Below are 25614 nucleotides of genomic sequence, written 5' to 3'. Positions count from 1 at the left end.
TTTCCTTTCTCCACCCACTCCTTCCCCAGACTGCCTCAGACACAGATGGGCAGGATAAGGCCACCAGTTGCCATGAAAACCTCCAACACCTGATTTCCATGAGCCAGCTCCCCAGCTTTTAACAGCTGCTGACTGTTCTGCCCCAAATGAACTTGAAGCTGCCCTTCTGAGTAGCTCAAAGGGCTGCACCTGGAGAGTCTCCATCCCAGGCAGCTTTGCTGGTTTAAAGTGTGGTGGAGGGCAGAGACCAGGCTGCCATTCTGGATCAAGTCTGAGGCACAGACTCCACAGCATGGGATAAGATTGCACTTCCACACCCCATGCAGTACCTGTTCTGTAGGTTTATCGTTTCAGTTTCCAGGACTTTCACTTTAATGCCTTTGAAGACACCAAAATTCTTCCTTCTCTTTCAGGTCTTTTTAAGTTTTTATTTCAGTATAAACAAAGGAACAAATTGGCAACTTTTAAGCTGCTAATCTCAGTTTAACAAGGAACTGATGTTTTCCCTAATACATGCAGAACATGAAGACTAAGCAATAAACTAAGAACTCTCCCTCATCTCCCTGGATGAGCAGAGCTTTTAGCTCAAACAGCAGCATGCAAAAACATTATCATCCAGGCAACAGCATCAGAACACGCTGGTAATCACAGCCATCGCCACCATGCACTGAAGGACTGGAAAAAGGCCTCCTCTTGTTTGTTTTCAAGATGACAAAGAATCAGTGTTACTGTTCAGAGACTAAAGCATGTTTGTCTGACTTTGTATTAGCAGCAACAGTCACTTGGCAAATTAGAAACACATTCCCTTCATCAGTTTTAAATCAGAAGGCAGGTGAAGAGTTTGACTGTTAGGTGAGATCTCCTCTTCATTGATTTGCCATGAGGATTTCACAGTAAGATAGCTGTTTCAATTATTAATAATGAAAATACATAACCTAGAAATGTGAGTATCACTTTTCTATGCTCTTCAAATGGTAGTTTCAGAAACAATCAATAGTCTGAGAGGGTTTCATCTCCCCCTCCCCACCAAAGGAGGGAGGAGTGGAGGCAGAATGTAACAATTCAATAAAACTGAGTAAGAGTTGCTGAGCCTACCTTGCAGATGCACGAAATCAACATGGCAGAAAATGGGAAATGCTAAGGTGAACCATTTATGTCTGAAAGAAAACAACATCTGAGCCCACAGTGCAACACACAGCATGGATGGCTTAAATTTAATACTAATCCACCTGGATGCATCTTTGTGAATTACATTACAAAACAGCCCCAGAAACTGTATTTGCTTTACAGAACAAGCTTTAAGGGACTATTTATGCTGATACAAATATGTAGCCTAAATAAAATATGCAGAATACATATTGAGCATGATGGTACATGCTAAGTCTCAAAAAAGAAAAGAACAAACAAAAAGTACACTGCTTTACACAGAGACTTAGCATAGCTGCAGAAGTGAGGCTTTTCCAGAAAGATAGAAAAAAAAAATAATGCTGAGAGATCTATATAAGTAAATGACACCAAGTGAAAAATGTGCTCTAAATGCCAACACTGCAGATCTCTAACAGCTGACGATGAAAGTGAAGATGTCTGAATGGTCCCTTTGGAGACAGAAACATATTACCTTACTGTGGACGATTTCTAGGTCTGCTTAACATAACAAAAGCAGACATGCCTGCAAGATTTGTTTTAGGCAGATGCTAATCCCAGTAGGAAATTGAGCCTCAATTCAAGCTTTGACTTCAACCAACAAACAGTACTCAGGATTTATTGCCTGGAAGTCTGGACAGCCACCAGTCTGTATGAGTACCCCACAGCTTGGTTACTTGTGCCAATTCTCACCACTCCAGGCTTACAAATAAGACACGACTTTTCCCTCTGTTTAAATTTTATAACAAAAACAACTCTTTAAAGAATCAGGCTGAGACAAGATATTTAGGTTCCTTAAAGTACTATTTTGTTGCTCTTCGGTCATTTATGCACTTGAGCTCACTAGTTTGTGTTCCAAGCATCTAACTGAAACTCGCTTGGTTGAACAACTGTTCTGGTAAAAGGAGAAAGGAAATCAGTAAGAGTTTAAAAAAAAAAAAAAAAAAACAGGCTAAAGAAAATTCAAATATTATGAGACAAGACTCTGAGACACAAGCACTATCTGTGAAAACTTTCAAGACTTCCAAGGAACAGATTTAGCAGAAGGACACTTGTACCCCCTCCCATCCCCCCATCCACTTGTGACCAACATTTCAGCCCAACCCAGTCTGATCCAATAGAGTATTATTAATATTGACTTAATCGATGCAGACTCCCCTGAAACTCACATTCAAGCTTGTAGAAAAAAAAAAAAAAAAAAAAAAAAAACTAAAAACGTTGTTACATTTCTAGCTACCAGTTAGCTAACTGGTTCATAGAGGCAAGCGGCAACTGTAATCAGAATCCAGAAACCAATTACTGCCTCCTTCCACCCTAAGATATGCACTTGGCTGTTAGGAGGGGATGGGAGCAAACAGAGGAGAGGAAGCTGAAACATGGGTGAGAAAGCAGTGAATAGAGGAAAGAAAGTATCAGAAGCACACGGGCTACAAAGATTGCTGCAGGCTTTTCCTATCTCCAGACTAAACAAATAATGCCTGACAAACACTTTCATTTCATTGTTTGTTTACACTGGAAGAACAAGCTCCACGTCCACCTAACTCAGATCACAGTACAGCCAGCCCAGGACAAGACATGGCTGATACTGAAATCAGTTTATAGAAAGTCTTGCAATTATTAACCAGTTTACGATCCCCATAAATATGTTTCCCAGATTACAAAAACAACTTTCGTATGAACTGTAAGTCAGCCTCAGTATTGCAAGATGGCCTGGACCACCCAAAATGCAGAATACCTTAAAACTTGGGATGTTATTCAAATATCTTTAACAGAGGAAGGAGCTGTTTTATTACTTTGGAGTATCAGAGCATTAAGGGCCTTCAAACTGCAGTAAAAAGAGAACCCAGCATGACTACAGGAGCTGCAGATGAAGACAGCCCACCTTCACAAACACACCACTGACTGAGCACGTGCTCAGAAAAAAAAAAAAAAAAAGGACTCAGCAGCTGCCAAAGTGTGCTGAGCACACAGCAACCAAGGCAGGCTGAGAACTAAGATGAAGCAAACAGTGCAGAGCAGCAACAGAACAATGGGCTCTGAAGCCTGAGGGCAGCCTCACACGGATCCATCGGATCCATCGGTCCCACTGTCCCAGCAACCTCCCCCAGTGCCAGGCAGGGCAGCTAGTGCACCACCTGTAGTCTTCATGTGTAGGGACTCCACCTTTAACCCCAGTGCTTGCACATACAGAAGGGCAAAGAACTACTGCAGATGCTGCTCTGGAGACAGTAAGAGCCATTTCATTAATTACTACCAGAAAAATCAAAGGAGTATACTCATAGTATATGAGAAGGTTTTGTACAGCCTTCTGTACTTTCACCAAGAGTATTGAAGTTACACTGCCAAATTTTTATCTTAGTAAAATCCCTCACTCACGTGTTGGGAGCACAGGGAGCAAACTATTTGACTACTAACATTTCACAGCAATAAAAGGAAAAGAAGATCAGAAATGAAATCTCACTTTTAACAAGAAAGGCAAAGGATGAGCATATCTGTGTGACAGCTGCAAGCAGAAAATAGCGGCCAAGTCATCAAGAACCTTTACACTGGGAAACTATTGGTGCCCCTGAACAAAACCAGGAAAAATATCAATTGTGGTTGCTGACTCTAGAAGTCACTCAGGGGTTGATAAAGGAAAGCTATGTCCTTCTTAAATCATTAAAAAGCTCATCATCATACTAGAGCTTGCATCTTCATTTCACATGGGCAATTTCAAATGCACAGAACTGTACACAAAAGACCCCAGCACTGGAGACACATTAACAAGGACCAGCAATACAATATTACTTTGATGCTCAAATCTGTCCAATCCTTCACTATTATGAGAAAAAAGCACAAGGTGCAAACCCAGGTAAATTCAGAACTCAGGAATTTTGTCAAAGCCACCAAGCTACTTTTTCCCTTCAAGGTTAAAAAAAAAAAAAAAAGTTGTTAGCTGTAATAAATATACATACTATAAATTTGTTATTTAAATGCTTGCTTGCAGGGCTCTTCTGTTACATGGTAGAATGGCAGTGTCTGAAATTTGAAACACTGTCTTGAGGCTACAAAACTGGCAGATGTTTTGTAAACAAAAATCTAGTGCAATTTTTTCCTGCTCTGAATAAAATAATAAAAAAAGAGAGATCATGTAAATGTAATCATATGGTCACAGGGGAAAAAAAAAAAAAAAAAAAAAAAGAAGAAAAGACAGTACTAAAGATTCAGGTCTAAGAGGAGTCCAGGCACAACTGTAAATCGGAGCATCCCTGGCAGACCAACACAATTCAAACACGAGGATCCAGGTGGAAAACATTAATGACACAAGATAAGCAGCAGCTTGGCAGATCTCTGATCACAGAATCAAATAATGGTTTAGGTTGGAATGGACTGTTAAGATCATCTAGTTCCAACCCCCTGGTATAGGCAGGGATACCTCGCTCTAGACCAGGTTGCTCAAAACCCCATCCAGCCTGGCCTTGAATGCCTCCAAGGTGGGAGCACTGATACAAAACAATGATCATCAGCATCCCTCCATCACTGCCACACACCTGTGTTGTGCACCACAAATAATTTTTCTTTCGCAGTTGCTATTTGTGAGAGTGCCCTGTCCTTAGTCAGGCTTATCCAAGCCTAACTAAACATGTGTAACTAAACATGTATATATTCATATTATTTCATAGAATTATAGAATGGCCTGGGTTGAAAAAGACCACAATGATCATCTAGTTTCAACCCACCTGCCATGTGCAGGGTCACCAACCGCTAGACCAGGCTGCCCAGAGCCACATCCAGCCTGGACTTGAATGCCTCCAGGGATGGGGTATTCACAACCTCCTTGGGAGGTTTTACCCTTTATGTGTTTACATTTTTCCAAAGACACACTGCCCCTTACACACACGCACAGAAGTAGAGGTAATTTTATACTGCCTTCAGCAAAGCTGTCCCTTATCTCAGGCTGGCGTTCCCCAAGCCTCCAGCCACCTCTTTTCTCAGGTATTTCTGCAGACTGAGTGCAAAAATCCTTGCAAAGCAAACAAGCAAATTCACCGCTCCGAAGCAGGACCTTCATCTCTGCCTGAAAACGGGGTTAAGAACCAAAAAGTAGATTCCCTTTCCCATCCCAAGCAGACGATTGCATAACAGCCCGGGTGCTTTAAAGGCGCCCATTTATCCACCAGGCACGGCGCGCTGCTGCCACTACGCCGCGGAGCCGCACCTGTCCGTGGCGGAGCCCCGCAGCGCACGGAGCGCCGGTGACGCCGCGGAGCCGCGCGTACCTCTCGGTCTTTTGGAATTCCCGTTCTTTTGCTGCTCATCCTCTTCGGTGATGGTGAACAAACCCAGAGGGTTGGGCCTGACACTTGTCTTCTTCAGCCTCTCTTGACGGAGGACAGTAGTCGCGCCGGGCATGCCGCTGTCGTCTCTTTCTTATTTCCAAAAATAAAAATAAAAAATAAATAAAAACAGGGCGAGCGCCGGCAGTCCTGCTCAGCAGCTAGCTGCGACGCCGCCTGCTCATTTGAGCGCCGGTAGCAGATCCCCTATGGATAAGCGGGACGCAAACAGCTGACCGGCGCAGCATCCACTCGGCGCGGAGAGGCTCTTCGGGAAAAAGCCCCAGTTAAAGGCGCACCGGTTCTGACGCCGCTCTTTAACTCGCTCCAGCCAGATCGCAGCCCTCCGCGGCACCGTCCTCTCCCAGCTCCGGCACGCTGAAATATTCACCGCGGGAGGACAGAACCCGATCCGCCGCCTCGGGCCGTTGCCCTGACAACACGGCCGCCTCCCGCCCAGGGCGGCCCCGTCCGGCTGCGGGCCGCGGGGTCCGCCGAGAACCTGCGCCGTGCCGCTGCTCTGCCTGCCCGTGCTCGGGGAGTTAAGCTTCATTAAAGCGAGGAGGATGAGTCGTCTTCCATATATGTATACGTTGCCCTCCCTCCCCTTAATTTAATCGCTTTCTTAGGCACCGCGTGCTTTCTGCATGAGGAACGCATACGCCCACTGTTGCAAGCAGGTGTGTGGGAACTCCGAAATCAGGCTCTCTGGCTGGAACACACGTGGGGCAGCTAAACGACTTGTGCAGTTAGTATCTGGTACCACAGCACCAACCATTAACTTTCACTTTGCAAAACAACCTAAGACCAACCAAGGTGAACAAAGGCTCCCGAGGCTCCCTTCAGCCGCTGCGTTCCGCATGACATCCCACGCTCTTTGCACTTTGCGCCCTCATCTTACAGAGAATTGCTACAGATGGAAAAGACACTCAGATCACCTAGTCCAACCATCAGCCCATCCCCACCGTGCTTGATAATCATGTAATGCCCCTCAGTGCCACATCCACGTGATTCTTGAACAAGTCCAGGGTCGGTGACTCCACCACCTCCCTGGGCAGCCTGTGCCAGTCCTCACTGCTCTAAGAAAGTTTTCTGACATCCAACCTGAACCTCCCCTGGTGTAACTTAAGGCCATTACTTCTCATCCTATCGCTGTTACCTGGGAGAAGAGGCTGACCCAAACCTCACCTTACCTCTTCTCAGGTACCCCCCACTTCAACCTCTTGCCATTCCAGACGCCACTAAAGAAAAAAAGGTGAGCTAGAACATCTCTTCAATGTTACAGTCGGAGTACTTTCCCCCACTTTAGATTTCATAAAGAAAAGTGTGTAGCCTGATGCACCACACACTAGGTGACAAGTCTACAAGTGGCTCACACTTGAGAAATTAAGGTATGTAGATGTGCGTGGTCACCTCAGCCATACGGATAGCATCCTGAAAGAGAAGGGTTGGAGCTGACAGTGGTGGCCTGGGATGCTGACCACTCCTCTCTCTGGTGGGGGCAGCAAGCACTGAACAAGGCAGTCACACTGTGCGGGGCACTGGCCCTGAGCATGGTCTGCAGCCCACAACAGCACCCATTGCCCCCTGGCTACCTCCTGCCACCAGTCGCCCCGCCAGGGAACTATGTGGGTGTGCACAGAAATCAAGCGTGACAGCATCTGTCAGCATCTGCCAGACGCTGTGTACTATGAGGCGTGAACAAGAGGAGTGAGGAAAATCCTCCTTAACACAGGCTGTTCTTAGCTCAGCAATTTGCCCTCCAGGGTTTACACAGACTGTCATGCAAGAGAAGCAGCTCCATTTCCCACTCTTATCCACAGACATGCCTACCACAAATAATACACAGCAGTGCAGACGCATCCACCAGCATCGGTCTGCAGTTGGTACCAGAAATACTTTCCATGTGTGCCTTTGTTTCCAACAACACAGAAGTAGCAGAAAGCACCACCTACAGCTTTGCTTAGCATTGCTGCCCTTCCTTTCCCTGCTTTCAGTCACCACAACAGGGCTCCAACCCTTTCAAACATTCTGTTCTGGAGCTATTCTTAGAACAACCCACTGCCCCTTAGGCACACCACACACCAGTACAGTCATGGCTCAGCCCTCATTGCCAGGCTTAGGTTCTCAGGAGATGGAATCAGGCAACTGGGCATCTTGAAGGCATCAGGGATGTTCTTCCTACATCACTTTCAAACTCGTTATCACTGTAATCACTACACTGCAGCACATCCACTTCCACCTGCTAGAATCGACAGGTTTAATAACATGCACAAGGAATTACCTGACAGCAGTTTGAATAAAGACTATAAAGATAATTACACTGTGATCTGGGACATGTGAATATTTATAACAACGTGCTAATTGACGCTTGTGCTTTAACATCAGACATTCACCTTGATATCTCACCCAGTAAACATCAAGTCAGTCACCACGACAACTGCTGTGGTTCTACTGCAAGCAATCTGATCATTTTCAGTGGGGGAACTCCAGATGTTGTGTCTCATTCATAGGATCACTTTCATAACCACACAAATACTATATGAAACTCGCTGCTGGGACTATAACAAGCTGCACGTGATGAGTTCACGCTCTACAGCCACCACCTCAAGGAACAGCACCCTGCCAACCCAATACCTTGGGTTTCTCTGGGTGAGGTGAACCTCCCTGCTCTGTTTAGGTGGGGCAGACAACAGCCTGTATCCAACGCTGGCCAGCTTATGAACGTGAAATCCCAGCGAGGACAGGGCAACGTGCATCTTTTACAGGTAGCATCTTTTACAGATATCAAGTACACTAACTAGAAGCCACTCTGTATCATTGGGCAACCCAATCAAATACAAAATCATATAGCACTACAGAAGGGGGAAAGGATCAATTCAGAGACAAGTTGCTGATGAAAAGCCCTGCATACAGAAGCACTCATAAGATGTTGCTGAATCACAATACGCAGATTTTTCCTCCACTCACTGCACATTCACTCAACAAGCTACATTTTACAGAAATCTCACATCTTTCGCCTGCAGTATTCTCAGGATAAGGGCAGATAAGATAGAGTTTAAGAAAAGTCTACAGCTAAAGAGTAAGCAATTGATTCTTTTATTTTTTCCTCTTTTAAAGTACTTTGTGAGAGCTTATAACCATTACCACTATATTACTACTGCTTATTATTAGTATTATAAGATATACTCAGCAGCTGAAGCAATAACAAGAAGTTTGGATGGTGAAAACCACAAGCTGAACAGAAGCTGCCTCAGTGCTTTTAGAGTGATTTCCACACTTCCTTTGTTACCCTACTCCAGCTTTATGCAAAATTGCTAACAGTGAAGTTCATTTTCTTGTAAGGGACAAAATAATACATAACCTTAAGATGGTTGTGGGTCATAGTATTTGCCAAGCAAAATAAAAACTGTTCCACTTCTGCTCTTGGATACTGGTTCAAGGCCTCTTAAAATAAAAATAAAGCTTCTTCTCAACCCAAATGCTGATATCAAGAATTAGATTAAGTCAACATGTTATTTTAATATATGCTCCTTTTTAGACTGCAAATGTTTCATTAAGCTGTTTGTGATGTGCCTAGTATGGAGGGTCAGGACAAGACAGGTCCCCATCCTATATGCTAGCATCAAGAAAGGAGATGACATTTTACATTTATATTGCTGTTTTCCCACATGGAACAATAAGGTTCCACTGGGAATTGGGTTCCAGTCAGGGAAACAATCAGGGAAATCCAGGTATGGTTAACAGACCCCACGCTAGCCTGCAAAAACTGTACCTACCAATCAAAACCTGTATAAAAACAGTGTGAGCACAGAATACAGCGTGCATCTTACGTGGACATTTTTGACATTAATAGTCATCTGGGTCAAAAACTTTATGAACTCATTAAAAAAATGCATAACAGAGCTACATATCAGAACATATGCATAATAACTAAATTCCAAATTCGATCCCTGCCTACATTTCTCCAGGAGATTATCTCCTTGCATATACTTTCTACTTAATTCAGTAGATTTTAAATCAAGCCCAAACCCAAGCAAATAGAGCCTTTTTTTTTCTTGGCATGAGAGAACAGCTATTTACTCAGCATCAAAGAACTGAAAACCTTATTTTCAACGCCATGTGAATCTAGGACAGAGCAAAACAGCCTTAAAAAGACAGATCTTTTTTTCCCTATTATAACAACTTCCTACAAGTTCCTACCGTTGTGTTGCTCTCTTTTCCTTTTACCTCTGATTGTCAAAATAGAGAATAACCTCATCTTTAGAGGTTTTTAAGTTTCTCTTCAAAGATTTCTTATGTAAATATGCAAGACAGTAAAGAACTTGTAGATTATTTTACAGGAATACATCCTTAAAATATGTATTTTTTTTGTTATTTAGTCTATAACGATTGATTTTTTTTTTTTCCTTCCAAGAAGGTGGAAAGAAGGTACCTTGCATTAATCAATAGCACAGAATGTAAAATGCCTGAGTATAAGAAGGGAAACTTTCACATCTTTTTGAGTAATGGGAATGCTGTCAAGTGCACAGACAACAGCTTTAAATGAGCAATGAGTTGACTCTCTTATAAAAGTCACAGCCATAATGATACAGTAACACCATGAACAACTTCTTCATTCAGTCATTGCATGGAATGCTTTAACTCCAAAAAGAGCAGAACCATTCAGCCCCACACCAACTGGAACTTGCTTAGAGCCATGTGAGAGCACACAGGCAGGGATCCCATCGGCGGATCCATGAGCTCAAACACATGCACCAGTAAAGCCATCAAACGCAAGACAAACATTGACACGTCTTGTTACACTTTTAATTAAATAGATTTGCATAGCATGACTAGTTATAAAAATTGCACAATGCATACAGTGATGAAAAACAACGCGATTTGAAAAGAGTTGGCTAAGAGTGACCCAACCTATCTGTGACAGCAGAACATCAGGTCTAAAGCAGAATACCAGATTGCTTCAGTCCCTGCTCAGTTAAATACAGAAATGCAGTGAGGAATGGGGATGGATTGGATGGGGAAGTAGGAGACAGGAACTCAGCAGAAAGCAAAAGTAATCAGGGCTAATTATCCTAGGCAGTCTCCTAGAGTAGTTTTAGAATACCTCACCTGCATTCATGAAGCACTTCACCTTCAAAAGGTGAAAGTGCTTGTAAAGCACCCTGAGAATGAAGAGACCTTCCCTATGTACTGAACTTTGATAGAAATGTGAAATAGTTCAAAACAAAGGCAACACGCCAAGACCAAATTAAAATTTTCTCCTACAGTGTATTACTGACAGTACTTGGTGGATGAAATCCTGTGAAGAATTTGATGCTGTGCATAATTACCAGCACTCTCCTGGCATCTTCCCAGCACATTTGTTAGATGAACCCGAAAAGCCTGGAGTAGTGGACTACCAACTTTGAGAAGACGACATTAGAGTATCAGACATTGACATGAAAACTATTTGGAGGCACCAGTACTTCATGTTTTCTCCACAAGTTTCTTATACCTGGACTATCAATACGGAGCATAAGTCATTCCATCACTTGCAATCCCTGAGTCAAAGGGATTGACTCAAAGTCAAGAGGAGCTGGTGATGCTAACTCCACCCACGTCAATCAGGCAGCCCATCCTCTCATGTTTTCTTAGCAGACAACAACAGCTCACTTTCCTTGAGCTCTGACAGATTCCCCAGAATCCACATTTTCAAGTATTTTCTCTAAATCCTCTGAGGTTATAAACATATCTCACGTTAATGAAAGCAAAGATTGACTTTAATAAAATACAACGTGACTCCAGACTCAATACTTGAGAGCACGCGCAGAATTAAATGGAAACCAGTTTTACAGAAGCACCATCTTCTCACAGCCGCCTTCACCTCGGATGCACGTAGCAGGGGCTACACGTGTACCTTGTTCTACAGCAGCTCCTCACAGCACACTGCAACTGGACAACAGAAGTTGCATGGAGAGGCAAGGAAGGTGGGTGTGCAGAGTTACCACAGCACCAGCGGCACACTGTGGCCTGCACTGCATACACGTTTTTCTAAGTGAGAACTAAAATCCGTCGTTGCGAGATTATACCCCATTTACATAATTGAGGCAATTACTGCACTGATCACATTTAATTACATTTAACGCCACAAATAATTTCCAGCTGTAAAGCATTATGTTTGTTTATCTGTGCTAAAGAAGCCAATCGTCATGAAAATAAAATGGCAGCGGTCTCAGATTATGGCAAGTTATGATTTTTGACATTTGAAGTAACACGTAGGAAAGAACATGAAGCCAAAGCAAAGCGATAGTGCACACAGGTGTAGCTACCTTAGCAGTCCTCCTGTCAAGAAAGTATCTCTAAGGCTGTCAGCATCATTTAACAAGCTGGAGATAGTCACACTACGACTAACACGAGATAATTACGAACGGGGAAGGCAGAGCTCTCCGCCGATCGCCGACGGCAGCACCGCGGCCGCCCCGCGCTTTGCTTCCAGCCTGCGCCGGCCCGCCGGTGCTGGCGGAGCGGGCCGTGCCGCGGGCGCCGCCTGGCGGCCAGTGGGGAACAACGCGGACCTGCGGAGCGCCGCGGCCGCCTCCCAGCGGCGTGGAGCTGGCGGCTCTCGGGGCCCGTCCGCCCCCCGTGCGGCTTCGGGTAAAGCACCGGAGCCCGGTGAGTCCGGTGAGCGGGAGCGCAGCGCGGTGCCACGAGGCGAAGCGAGCGCAGAATTCATCTGCGCCACAGAAGTCTTTTTAAAGCCCGCCTGCAAAACGTGCGTCGTCGTCTCCAGTTCTGACAAACGAAAGAGCCCGCTCGTGCAATTAGCGAAAACATCGAGTTAAAGCGACGAGGGAAAGAGACGGAAAATGATTTGTTAACCGTGGCTTCAAAGAAAACAGCCCGGCATCCCGTTCCTCCCGTCGGAAGCGAAGCGGGCCGCCAGCCCCGCGCACTGCGGGCCGCGTTCTGCAGGGGGCTGCGTTTGCGAAAAGGGCTTCCGAGCCAAAGCGCTGCGTACTGAGCCTCCTTAGCGACAGACAGCACGTGGACGGGCCTGCCCGCAGCTGTTGCTCGCTGCTGCATGCCCACGTTATATAAAATATGTATTAAAAACATTGTGGAAACGCGGTTAATTAAGCAGCAGCCACGCGGCTGCTTTGATGAACGCCCTTCAGCCACGAACCCAACGCGCGCGGGGGGAGCGAAGGACCGCAGAGCGTCCGCGCTGTGCGGCGAGGGGAACCAGATGGGGAGCGAGAGCTGCGGGCAGCCCCCGCAGCCGCAAAGCGAGCGGCACCTGCAGCAGCCACGTAGCGCTCCGCCCGCTTCCATACGCCCACACCTCCTCGCTCTCCAGGACAAAATAAAAGAGATCCCGAACGCCGCCCCAGCGAGGCCACCCGCGCGGGGTCGGCGGCAGCCGGGCAGGTCAGCCCCGAAGGCCGGGGTTGCCGCAGGGCCCCGCGGGGACGCATCGCTGCCGTCCCGCATCTACCCTGGCTGCGCAGCCGGGGCGATGCGGAGCCGCGGGGTCGGGGCCGCCGCCGCCGCGCGGTGCCGGCGGGAGTAAGCGGGCAGAGCCCCGCAGCCCGGCCGTACACCTGTTGCAGGGGGAACGGCCGCCGCCAACCCCGCGCCGTCGCAGCTCCCCGCGGCCGCGTAGGGGCGAGCCGGGCCGCGCGCCCACCCCGAGCCGCGCGCAGCACCTCACCTGCGGAGCGCCGGCGCCCGCCGCTCCTGCCCGCGGCCTCCGCCATGTCTCCTCCTCGGCGCGCGCGGCGGCTCCGCCCCGCGGCTCCGCGGCCCCGGGCAGGTGAGGCCGCCACGTCCCACCCCCGGCGGTAGCTGCAGGTGAGGGCGGGCCGGCAGCGACCGCTGTCCCGAGGGCGGCCGTGAGGCGGTTATGAACCGGGAGCTGTCGGCTCACTCCGAGTTCCGGTGCCTGTATCTCCCTGCGTGCTTTTGCGGTGTCTCGCAGGACTCTGGCAGCACGGCTGCCGCGGCAGCCCCTGACGGTGTGAGGCGGGACGCGGGGCTTGGCTGGTGAAACTGTGAGGTGCTGCAACACGGTTGCAGGATGGGCTCGGCGCCGAACGAGAGAGGGTCCAAAGCCAGCGCTGCCGCGGTCCGGATTTCCTTCTTGCCTTCTGCTTGGCTCTCTTAAAGAAGTGGAAGGAGTCTCGGCCATCCTGAGCCCTGCACCAGAGCAGCTCTAGCCAAGGACCAGGAGGTTGCTAAGCTCAAAGGGAGCAGTGCATCCTGTAATCAAAAGGCTGCCTGCTGCAGAATCCTTCACTAAAACATACCGGGTCCTCAGAATGTGATCTCGTGTCTCACTTGAGGTCATTGGGTACCTGCCAGCATCCCTGGAGAGCCAAGCTGAGGGACTCCCCCTTAAAGGAAGCTGTAAGAAGGAAGAGGACAGACTCTTCAGCAAGGCCTGCTGCAATAGGACAAGCGGAAATGGTTTCAAACTACAGGAGGGGAGACTTAGACTGGATACAAGGAGAAAGTTTTTTACAATAAGGGTAGTGAAGCACTGGAACAGATTGCCCAGAGAGATGGTGGATGTCCCATTCCTGGAGACACTCAAGGTCAGGCTGGACAGGGCTCTGAGCACCTGACGGAGCTATAGGTGTCCCTGTTCAGTGCAAGAGAGTTGAACTAGGTGGCCTTTAAGGGTCCCTTCTAACTCAAAGGATTCTATGGTCCCCAGCTGACCTCCCTGATGCACTCCACCCCAAAGGACGTACACGTTCTGTCCATTACAAATATTTTTACAAGTGTTTAGAACAATTTACTGCAATGGCATGGTGGGGTTGCTACAAACTCTTTTCTGATTGTGCACAGCTCTAGCCCAAGGATGGATAAACTGGGCAGCTGACGGAAGTGCACCCCACAGGTGCTCAGGTAGGATGGCTGCCTAGCCCTGCATCAAATATGACACAGCCCTATGGAATGGGTTACTGAGCAGCTCTGCAGGTCTGGTGAGGCCAACAGCAAACCACAGGAATTAATTCCCAGCTGGTGCCAAGCTAGGTCTCGTGGAGATATTAAAATGGACATGGAAATGATCACACTGTCTTCTCTTACACATAGCTGGCATTCCTGAGCATCCTGAGTCATAGGCCATGGACAACAGGCTGCTTGCTTTTAAAGTATGAAGAGAGAAAGCAATGCACTTGTGTTCTGTCCTATTCATCCTGCATAAAACCAGAACTTTTCAAGCTTTAGTCACACAGAATCCCATTTCACATTGTCAAATCAAATTAGTTTGTTTTCCTAAAGTCACTTTTTCATATTTAGGATTTTTTAAAATTGATTGTGTTTTCTACCACTCTTGGTGTGCATGTTATTTTCTTGGGAAATACATAACCTGAAAAATTCAGGACATAAGCTGTTCATCAACTACAAGGCTTACAAAGAAAGGAGTAGCTTCTGTCTAAGCATGTTCTATTCATAATGGAATGGGGATTTGTTTGTGTTAGGGTTTGTTTGTTTAAAAGCTGCCCCAGAAGAATCTCAGTGCAGGAATGCCAGGATGACAATCAGTGTGGATGGATAGAATGTCCACGATTTTTTCCATAATGTGTGAGAAAAGAGATACAGACAAAGGTAGAATAAAGCAAAACAACTGTTCTGTGCACAGAGGGTGAGCGTTCTTTCATCACATCAAGCAGAGGAGCCTGAGAAAAACTGTGTTCTGCAGGGAGTTGTCAGTGTTCTGTTCACACTGATTCCAGTACAGAGAAAACATTCAAGGTTATGGATTATCAAAGTCAAATCACTGTAACTTGAACACATCAGAAAGTTTCCCTTGATACTCAGTGTGATTTTTTTTTTTTCCTTTTTTATTCCAATATTTTCCCATTTTACACCTTTAGTATTTTAGAAGTCCAAAAATATAGGAAAAAGTAACTCTTAGGTTATTTTTATTTTCAACTGTGTGTGTCAGATAGCTTTAGAACAAGCTAACAGTACTATGGTTGAGGTGTATGCAACTGGTACAGTTCAGTAGTACATAAACAACTAAAACAAATGCACTGTAGAACTTAAATTACCAAAAATAAACAATATTAAACTATGTAGAGCAGTAGGTAAAAACAATTACTTTTAGGTCTTGCACACTAGAAGAAAAACATCTACTTCTGATTGAAATTATGAATTTCTACTACATTTTACTGATACAACACTACAAAGAAAAAGAAACTTGATTGAGAAGGTGTCACATTTTGGTTTTGTTCCAGTGATGCACAGTCACATGAAACCTTACATCAGTTTTCCATGAAATGAACATCTGGTTACTTTAAGTACAATATTTCTTGAGTTAATTTTTTTTCCCCCTTTTAATTTTTGGAAAACTTGCAAGTAAAAATGGTTGAAGTAAAATAATGTTGCATGTTGTTTACATATTCCTCAGGGATTACAGGAGTAAGAGCAGTCAGGAAGCTGCAGTGTTTTTAACATTGGTAAACAAATACTGGATTAAAGTGCAACAGTCCTTCTGACAGCACACCTGCTCTGTGCTGGAAAGAAACCTCTTCCTCTCCACAGAGAAGCAAGGAAAGATTTCAGTGTCAGGCATGTTTCTGTCGAAAGTCAGTAATGGCCTTCCAGAGTGTGCATAGCATTCCTCCCCTGTAAAGGAAAAAAAAAATTAGAGATGCTCAGGTACAAGAATACTCTCTACCCAGAAAGTATTCCAGTTCAGGTGCATTCTGATTCTCTTGTTCTAGTTTTGATTAATACAGTTCTACGACTGAGTAGGAAGGCTGATCAAAGGTGAAATCCAACACGTATTCAAACAGAGAGCAGAGTCCTTTTTTGATTACAGTACAGGACAAACTTTTCACTTTCCAGTTGCCTGCTTTCTGGAACTCAGACTTCTAGACCTACATAAACCACAGCAGGCTGCCAACATTACGAAGGAACCACCTGCTGAAGTTTTACTACTTGTTAAAAATTATTTTAAAACTAGGAACCCTCAATGCTTGGTAACTTTTCTTGTTTCTGCATGAGCTGGTCCTCCATAATGCTGTGGCAGATGCACCTGGCATGACTTGCTGGAATCTAGCATTAGCTGTAGGCCACGTGCCTTTCTGCAGCTTCAATAATAATGGTGAACATAAGCACATTTTGCAATCTCAACCTTTTAAAGTAAAAGCAGGGCTCTAATGGGATTCCCAGGGTATCCAAGTGCAAGGTAAAAGCTGTACTTAAAAAAAAATTCTTTTGCTTGGCTATAAAAGAAAAGCTTGTTTTTAACGTGCAAGCACTACCAGCAGCTTATCAGGACTGCATAGAGAGATACAAGAAATACTGTAAAGTGTTACTTCTATTAAAACAATGCAGCACAATCCAAGAAACAGGGGTTTAGTATCAGTTATTTGCTCATGTAACAAAACCTGCTGCAGCTCCACGCAGTTCACTTAACAGTGCAGCCTTACCTCAGTCTCAAACACTTCAGGTCATCTCGTGTAACATAGCAGAGAACATCCATTAAGGTATAGTCTTCAGCCAAGAACTACAAAAAAAAAGTTAAATATCAGTATTTTGTTAGAAATACTATCTAGCCATATATACAGTCTGCCCTTAGAAACAGAAGTCTCTAGAAGAAATCTAGAATTGGTCCAACATGTGCTGCACCTAAGAAATGAATCCATATTGTACACCTATGTGAAACCCAGTGAAACTACTTATTGCACACACTGACATACCACACATTACTCAAAACACAGTGCTTTTGCAGCTTCTCAAAACTTTTGTCAATTGGCATTTCCACTGTTACCACTGGTATCTCAGAATCTTGACTTCAGTGAATGTACACGGACGCATAATTACACAAGAAAATTGAAAAAAAAATAAGATTCACATTTTCATCAGTGGCATCTAAATTTGATACTTGAATTTCCAAGAAGGCTTTGAACTACATGAAGGTTTTCTTAAGTCAGCCAAAACTGAGGTGCTCAGCACCTCTAAAATTATCTATCCTTTGCTGCAGAATCTTGATGAGATTTCACAGTTAGCTAAGGGTGAACATGTTCTCTATATCCAGGACGTAATCAGCAGGAACTGCCACCATCTGGGAGGATGCTGAAGAACTGTGAGCCAAAGCAATACTGCCTCTTTTCAAGGCCAATTTATTCTTACTCCTTGTCAGTTACACAATTTTTAAATATATATATATATATTTAAATTATAGCTTTTGTATTTGTGGCTTTTTCTTTTCCTCTGAAAAGAGATTCATTTTCATTACTTCACACATTTTGAGAGATGATTTGCTTTCTTCTTGTGTTCAGTCACAAAACAGTACTGCATCTGTGTCACAAAGCAATCAGAAAGCACCATCCTTACCTTGTTTATTGTGGCCTCATCAGCTCCTTGAACACTCAGCCAGTTTATGAGATCAGGGTCCTCAGTCCCTGTGCCAGTGGAATGACGATGACAGACAGATAACCCAGGAATATCTAGAACAAGCATTTTTTATTTATTTACTTTTTTTTTTAGAAGGTTGCATGTTGCCAAAGCAACACCTCCTATCATTTTTATTGCTGAAGCACTGTCTTTAATCACTTTTCCCTCCAGCCTTAGGATAGCAGTACCCCCACAGATAAATGTCAGTTCCTGCAGCCCACAGCCAATTGCAATCTATGGACAGTTGACATCAACTATTGTACTTGGTAACAGTGTGAATTTGGGCCCTAGGCCTGAATCTGAAGGCAGTTAAAGCAGCACGAACATCTGATACAGATACTTTCCTCTTTGGAGAATGATTCAGATAGAAAACTCAGTATCATTGCAATTGTGTCTACACAGAGTTTCTCACACAAATCAAATATTCAGTGTAATTCATACAAGTGGTGTGTAGGCAATGCTTTACAGTGAGAATCAGCTGCTTTTGCAAAGTGGCACTTATTTGAAGCACACTACATTGAAGTACCAAACTGCATTAGCACTTCTACCCTCTTTGAGGTAGATGCAGATCAAACTCAGCTTCACTCAGTGAGATTTAAGTTGTACTTCTGTCTCATCATTTAGATAGAGCCTCTTGAATATCCAATGTTACAACTGCCATTAAAAATACTGAAGTCATGCTATCACTTTTATTGTGATTAACAAATTCATTAATTTGTTTCTTCAGTGTGCACTCCAAAGCACATTGTGTCAAAAGCAACATAATAAAACATGTTTGCTGAGGCTGGCAAATTTATCTGCCACTGTTCTGTTTTCATCTGTGGCCAGTGTGAAATTTTTCTCCAAAATAGCTTCTCACCTATTGGCTGTGACCTAAGCCGGAGGTTTTTGATCTCCTGATCTTTTTCTTCTATAGCTTGATGTAAAAGGACTTGAAATTCTCTCTCCTTTTGAACCAGCTCCTCCAATAACCTGAGAAGCAAGAGGAAAATACACACTTTTTTTTTTCTTTTTTTTCTTTTTTCTTTTTTTAAGTTGGTTTCACATCCTACTAAACTTAAACTGGAAACCTTATTGACAGAGATATGGACAGATTTCTTCTCTTGTCTTAGGAATATCCTATCACTATAAACTTTTATGACTCACATGAAGATAAAAGCATCTACTCTTCTGGTTCCTAAAGCTACAGCTATTAAGCAACAAAACAAAGCAAATACTCTGCCTTCATAGACACAGACACGTGCTGAACAGAACAGGTAATATGACACAAAGTTTCAGTTAAATTTATACAGCCAGTATTCTGTTATAAACAAAACTGTGGATTTCTTCTTCCCAATTATCGAAGCGTTTCATAAACCAAGTGCTGAACTTCATCACTTTATCCTGTGTATGGCTAAATGCCAATTCACATCCCCCCAGCAGATATTTTCAAAAGCATGGCAGGGATGGAGAAGTGATGAAAAAGTGGTGACAGCTTATAGGTCTGTTTCTTAAGTGGGAAAGATGCACTGCAATCCACACAAGGTCTCTCCTCACTTAGTAAAGGGTTTATACCTGCCCTCCCATGCTATATGAATGTCAGAAAAGGCAAAATAGCTTTGGTGCTCTCCTAAGCAATTACTTTTGAGAATGACAAGCAGAAACAAACCAGAACCTATGTCTGAATCCCTCATAATACAACGCCAGAGGGAACCCCTTAGAAGTTTGGTGGCCAGTACCATTCAAATTGATCAAGGATAAAGAGTCAGAATACAATAGAAAATATGCATGTGAAACTCGCTGCTGTAACTTCCTGTTCTGTATTTTTATTTCCTTATTTATTTTCGTAAAAGAATGAATTGTGAACCAAACATACACAGAAACCTGGCTAAAGAAATTGGAGATTGAGAACATATGCTCACGTTATAGCTCATAAACCTATTTGTGACTCTCCAGTCTTAGGAAGTTCTACTTCGAAAGAATCACAGCATCTCCATCCCTTCCTTGAAGTCTTTGTCAGCCTGAGAACTACACAGTATCTATTCCATTTTAGTGCAGCTTTTGTTTTGTTTTTACGTTAGTTAGACACTGCAACTTTTCTTCTGGGATGCCGAGAGATAAGGGCATTGTGGAATTCAGCTGGAGGATGTGCAGCAGAAGCACTCTGTCTCTGCACAGAAATGAACTGCTTCTTATACGATTGCTACTTTTAGGGATGCATAGAACATGCTGGCTTACCAACAGCACAGCTGCATTTGAGTACTTCTCCACACTAGAGCTGACAGTTCTTGAGAAGTCCACCTCCCATGCTATCAACACTGCTTTGTCTCTCTACACACACCCACACCTTGGTTACTCTCGATGCAGATTAGTATTCTGCAGAGAGTCGTGCAGCCTGAGGCTTCAACTGAAGCTTTCAGTTAATGTATTCCTCCTCTACCCATTCTGGTTGAAAAAAGGGCCGTTGGGGCCAATAAACCATTTTCTCTCAGAAGCTACTTGCTGCAAATGCCAATAAAGTTTTAATTAATTCCTTAATTAAACAACTGCCCATATTATTTACCTCAAAATTTGAGTGTATGATAGGATGTGATTATTTGGCCAAAGGCTTTGCATTCAAGAAGTTTACAGAAGTAAGGTTCTAGAAAGCAATACCTCATCCAATAGGATGCTATTCCTGAGCATAAACTTGAGAAGTCAAGTGAGACAATCTATATCACGTTTGTGTTGTTGCTTTTAAGTATATTAATAAGGTAAATCAAAATATTTCTCAGTGCTCACCACAAACATAAACAGTGAATTGTAAAATGAGAACTGAAGAGTTCTTACTCTATCAAAAATAGTACAGTATAATAAATTATCTAATTATGGCAAAGTTCCTCGAAACACTTACAAGTAAAGAGCAGTTTAACATTTTAATTTAATTTGGGTCAATTGCTACGTAGAATGTTCTGGCAGCATAACAACTGTACTGAAGATATATTCTCCTTCTGTGAAGGTCACATAAAAAATTTACTGAGGTCAGTGGGAAATCCAGTGTCATATAAAGCTAAAATAGCTGCTCCAAACAGACTATTTAGTACATGTTTTCTTTTCATTAACAAGATTATATAGAAAAATTGTTTGAATAAAACAATGGGAGTCAGAGACCTGTGTTTTAGTTAAGAAAATAATATCTTAGTAAAAGTAGAATGCATATATGTTCTGAAAAAAATCCAAAATACAAGTTTCTGGACCATTTCTTATTTAAAAAGTGCACACATTTTTCCTTCTCCGACCCACAGCATTTTTAAAATAAAATAAAAATGTAATGCTTGCTTGTAAACACAAATCCTGCTGCCATGAATTCTGCACACAAAACAACTCTAGAAGTTTCCTTTGTCAGTTCATGTGTGGCTGTCGACTCGCTTTTGTTTGTTCCCCAGGAATAACTACAGAAAAGAACAGTGTGTTCTGCCTTAATGGAAACAAAACATACCACCATTCATCAGCTAAATACAGCATATGAAGGAGAGAAAAAGCAGAAACTTGGCAGCAAGATAAACATTTTCAGATCTTCCTTGAAAGGGTGCCTGAAGCCAAGACCAACCTTAACTTGTGTCATTATCATACTGAAATGAATAAAACTAATACATGTGATCAGTCACAACTATACAATGACTATCATTTAAAGGATAAGTTGCATTACTATAGAATTTTGATACTGTCAGTACTATTCTAGTATGTGTAATTAAAAACACAAACCAACATACGGAGTCACAAGAAGGTTAGTGTGTCCTGATGCCCAGACTTACCTATTAGTCTCTAATTTTAGCCTGCCCAGCTGGACACTCAGTGTTCTCTGAGCAGCCTGTGAGTCATGGGATACTGTAGAGCTGAGTGTGCTCACACCTGAGGTAGCTACTGCATCTTCCATGACAATGCAAGGCTGTTGGATAGTTTGATTCTGAGGCTGCTCATCTTGATCTTCTTCAACTTCTATATCATCTTGATCTGCTGCATCACTTTCAGATGCAAGACTAAAATGTGGTCTCAATTCTATTAGAAAGATTAAAATATAAGGAAAAAAAAAAAAACTATTTAGTGATCATCCTACAGCTTTGATTAAACCAGACTGGAAATTTCTGGAGCAAGAGAACAGATCTAGGGGTTTAGGACCACTCATACCATAGAGTAACAGTTTACACATTCTGATTCGGCCCACAGAATGTTCAAAGTCCTTAAGAAATAGAAATCTGGCTTAGTAAGATTTCAAATTTGGCTAGCATCTGATGTCAAACTGCACAGAAATCTTACTGTTCACCCTATATACAGAACAAACAGTATTGCACTTGCAGTATGAATGCTATCTGCTTTCTAGTGCCAGGATTGATTGAGGGCTTGCTGAATTGGGGGGGTTGGGGGGGGAGCGGGGTTAATGAATGCTACTGCCTCCAGTAGTTGAGGACAGAGTTATCATACTAATACCACTTCCTATTAACACCTATTAAATGCTGATTAAAGCAGTATTAACACCACTTCTGCGTTAGATTTAGCCTACAGCTATCAAGAAGTACAACTGTATGCATTGTAGACGATATCTGCATCTGAACATGAGAGTGAAAATTTAAGAGATTTGGATATCTAGAGGTCTAAATATCTGAGATATTTAGCATTCTCTCATTAAAAGAATATCATGCTTACCAAAATCTGTGTCCAAACATACAGAGAGAAAATAACAAACAGATCACTTTCCCAACAGTTAAAGTAGCACACTTCCCTTCTACTCGTTAGAGTGAACACTGCCTACTTTGTAGTGATGTACACTCACAAAATCATGGACACAAAGCTGTAAGAATACACTGTTTTGTGTTATTCCCTGTTTAAACTACCTACCAGAACTTACCAGGTATGCAAGAAACATACACAAGATCTTATATTCCTACAAAATCTGTTACTGCATCAACATCTGTTAATCTCAGCCATTTTATGTAAATCTTCCTTCCTTCCTTCAATTGTGCCTCCTTATGGCTGAGTATTCCCTTTAGCCTCCACTTCAAAATATACTTTTTTTTTTTTTGGCTAGGCTTTTTTCCTTTATGCTCAAGAATCTACAAGTAAACTTCTTTCCAAAAGGGACATTCATGCCTCGATCCAATTAACCTCTTAATTTCAATGCCACTTGCTTTAGAGCCAAACATACTAAGACCAACAGCTGCCCCTACCTTAAGTAAAACAAAGTGAATTTATCACACAGCAGCTCCCCAGCTGTTTTTTTTTTTGTTTGGTTGGTTTTGTTTTTTATGTTTGGGAAATATGTCTGTATTTGTTTTACTTTAAAAAACAACAAAAAAACATCACACTACTAGGAACAAGTTCATTTTGCCATTGTAGAGCAACCATCAGCAGGTGTAAATATACATTTTCCAAAAAAATTAACCCATGCTGGGCGATTTGTTCATCCTTTGGATACCAATAGCAGCATTATGCACTTCAAAAAAGGCAGCCTCAGAACACCTTTGCCTGCTAATGCTCATTGAGTTGCAGAATTGTTTACATTACACATCTTGGAAAGTAACATGGACAACACACTTATCAGTGTTAGAGCTGCAAAACAAACAGTGAACAGGAAAAAAGTCTCTGCTAGTTTCAAAATTTTAAGTGAAGCACCATAATCACAGCTCTAAAGCACATTTAAAGAGATCAGGTAACAAATATTTGCTGAGCAGTATGAACTAACTTACCTGGGACCAGAATAGTAATAGCTGTCTGCACAGCTTTTCTAATTATGTTGTCCAATGCAAACATCCAGTGTGGCTTGATGTTATGATTTCGGAGAACTTTATTGACCTAGCAAGACAGAATCCAAGTCAGCCATCATATCCTTCACAAATTAATAATACCATGATATATGTCAGAATATTGTAAAATGTTTGAACTTAAAGATGTTGCATCAAAACAAGTGATGTAAACTATTTCATGTTGACACTGAATGAAGAAATTGTTAACAAAACAGTGGAAGTTGACAATACCACGCGTCAGAGACAGTACTTTGTAGTTTATTCTAAATGAAGTACCAGTTCCTGTGCTAGGTGTTTTCACATGGCTGATACTGAAGCTTATTTAACATTTACAGTCATAGACTGACTGAAAAAAAATGCAAGCCCCAAGACAAATACCAAGGACCATATTGTGGAAGCTTTGTGACTTAACCCAATCAACCTTGTTGCTTTTCTTGGTATGATTTTCTCTGCTTGCTCTGAGCAGTGCTTCACTATTCTAAAGAATAGCTGTAGGAAGTATAAAAGAATTAATATAAACGCTGCTCCCTCTTGATTCAGAAAATAGTTAATTAACATTAGTTTAGATAGTCAGAAGACTTCATTTTGATGCTGTGCCATCACCTCTTTCCTTCTACTGTTAACTTCATACGATGAGACAGTTGCACTTGTGAAAACTTTTATGCATGTTTAGAAGGCAATAAAGTGTTATGAATCGTATTATCACTGCCCTAAAGCTACAGTGCTCAGCAAGGCAGGAATTGACGTAGGTGCCTGTACCAGGTTGGCTGGCATAGAACTCATTTTCTTTTTAGCAGCCCACAAGGTGCTGTGTTTTGGCCTGGTGCCAAAACCAGGGCTGATATTTATCTACTTATTTATAGCTGAGCAGGGTTTGCAGAGCATCAAGGTCTTTTCCGTTTCCCACGTTGCCCTGCCAGTGAGTAGGTTAGGGGTGCACAAAAAAAGCTGGGAGAGGATACAGCCAGGACAGCCGACTCAACTAGCTAAACAGATATTCCCTATCACACTGTGTCCTGCTCAGCAAGAAAAACAAACCCACTTTTTCCAAAGGAGCTATTGCTTAGGGACGGGCAAGGCATTGCTCAGCTGGTGGGTAGCAGACTGCTTTTGCACTACGTGGTCCCTCCACTTCCTTTGCTTAAACAGTCCCCATCTTGACCCACAAGTTTTCTCTCAACCAGCAACTGGATCAGCCCCACTGCAGCACCTCGCTCTCCTCAGTTCTGTCCTCAGCGGCCACAAGATGGCAGTTGGACACTACGCAGAAGTGCACAGAGCCTTACACATAGCCCCATCCAAGCCGGCCCACGGCCAGCTGAGGCAGTGCACCTCCTGCTAATTCCTACCCACAGCACTGCCTGTAGCCTATCTATCCAACTACTGAAGCAGCACAATGCATTTTTGACAAGAACAACAACAAAAATTCCACAGGAATGCCTTTGAGCTTTTCAGGCTGTAGCACAAAACCGCTTTTCTTCATAGGTGCTCTTATGAGGACATCTTGGATATGAACAGGGTAATCCCAGGTTACAAAGTTAAAAGTCCTGAGAACAAGGCAAATGCTTTCCCTCACTTTTAGCAATATGCCCGCCTGTGCAGTACCTGAGATGGATACACATCTGGATGAGAGTTCTATGATAGAAATTTAACATGTCAAAAAATAAAGGCTGGCTAATTACAATCTTTTTTCTTTGACCTTTCTGTAGTTCTCTTTGCTAAATAACAGTAGCGGGAGAGAAATGTATAACTTAAAAATAGCAGCTTACAACAATGAAGGTAACAGAAGAAGATTAAATATTTATAGAAAAGAGCATGAACTGACTGTTGTCACAAAACAGCTGATGCCCAACAACATCTGCCAGAAACCCAACACAGATATTTGTACTCTTTCTCGCCATCAATTGGTTTTCTGGTCTTTGTACACATGTATTTCTTTCAGCTGTCCAAACAGAAGTGATGTGAAGCTAAAGAAAGTGGAGAGCTGAAGAGTACTCAGA

At 43.2% G+C, this 25614-nt stretch overlaps 2 protein-coding genes across 7 annotated transcripts in view; both read right to left on the bottom strand.

Moving 5' to 3' along the window:
* MAP7 (microtubule associated protein 7) overlaps positions 1-13746 on the bottom strand; it is a 103247-nt gene extending 89501 nt beyond the window's left edge. The window contains exon 1 of one of the 6 annotated variants that reach the window (XM_090135735.1): positions 13153-13746. In XM_090135735.1, coding sequence (XP_089991861.1) covers positions 13153-13198 — 46 coding nt within the window. In that variant the 5' untranslated portion in view covers positions 13199-13746. Of the gene's footprint in view, positions 1-5402; positions 6634-13152 lie in introns of those variants that run through there. The other 5 variants (XM_090135734.1, XM_090135733.1, XM_090135732.1 and 2 more) reach the window with 5 other exon arrangements.
* Positions 13747-15344: 1598 nt separating this feature from the next.
* Positions 15345-25614, bottom strand: part of MAP3K5 (mitogen-activated protein kinase kinase kinase 5) — a 92215-nt gene continuing 81945 nt past the window's right edge. Inside the window, exons 25-30 of the mRNA XM_090135730.1 lie at positions 23558-23663; positions 21629-21872; positions 18715-18827; positions 17796-17908; positions 16889-16965; positions 15345-16079 (exon numbers count right to left, since the gene is read on the bottom strand). Of these exons, the coding sequence (XP_089991856.1) occupies positions 16019-16079; positions 16889-16965; positions 17796-17908; positions 18715-18827; positions 21629-21872; positions 23558-23663 (714 nt within the window). The 3' untranslated portion in view covers positions 15345-16018. The remainder of the gene's footprint in view (positions 16080-16888; positions 16966-17795; positions 17909-18714; positions 18828-21628; positions 21873-23557; positions 23664-25614) is intronic.

This window comes from Phasianus colchicus, chromosome 2 (genome assembly GCF_987193195.1).
Source record: "Phasianus colchicus chromosome 2, bPhaCol1.hap1.1, whole genome shotgun sequence".
NCBI lineage: Eukaryota > Metazoa > Chordata > Aves > Galliformes > Phasianidae > Phasianus > Phasianus colchicus.
The sequence above is the reverse complement of the archived record's forward strand: the minus strand, read 5'-3'. Positions and strand labels throughout refer to the sequence as shown.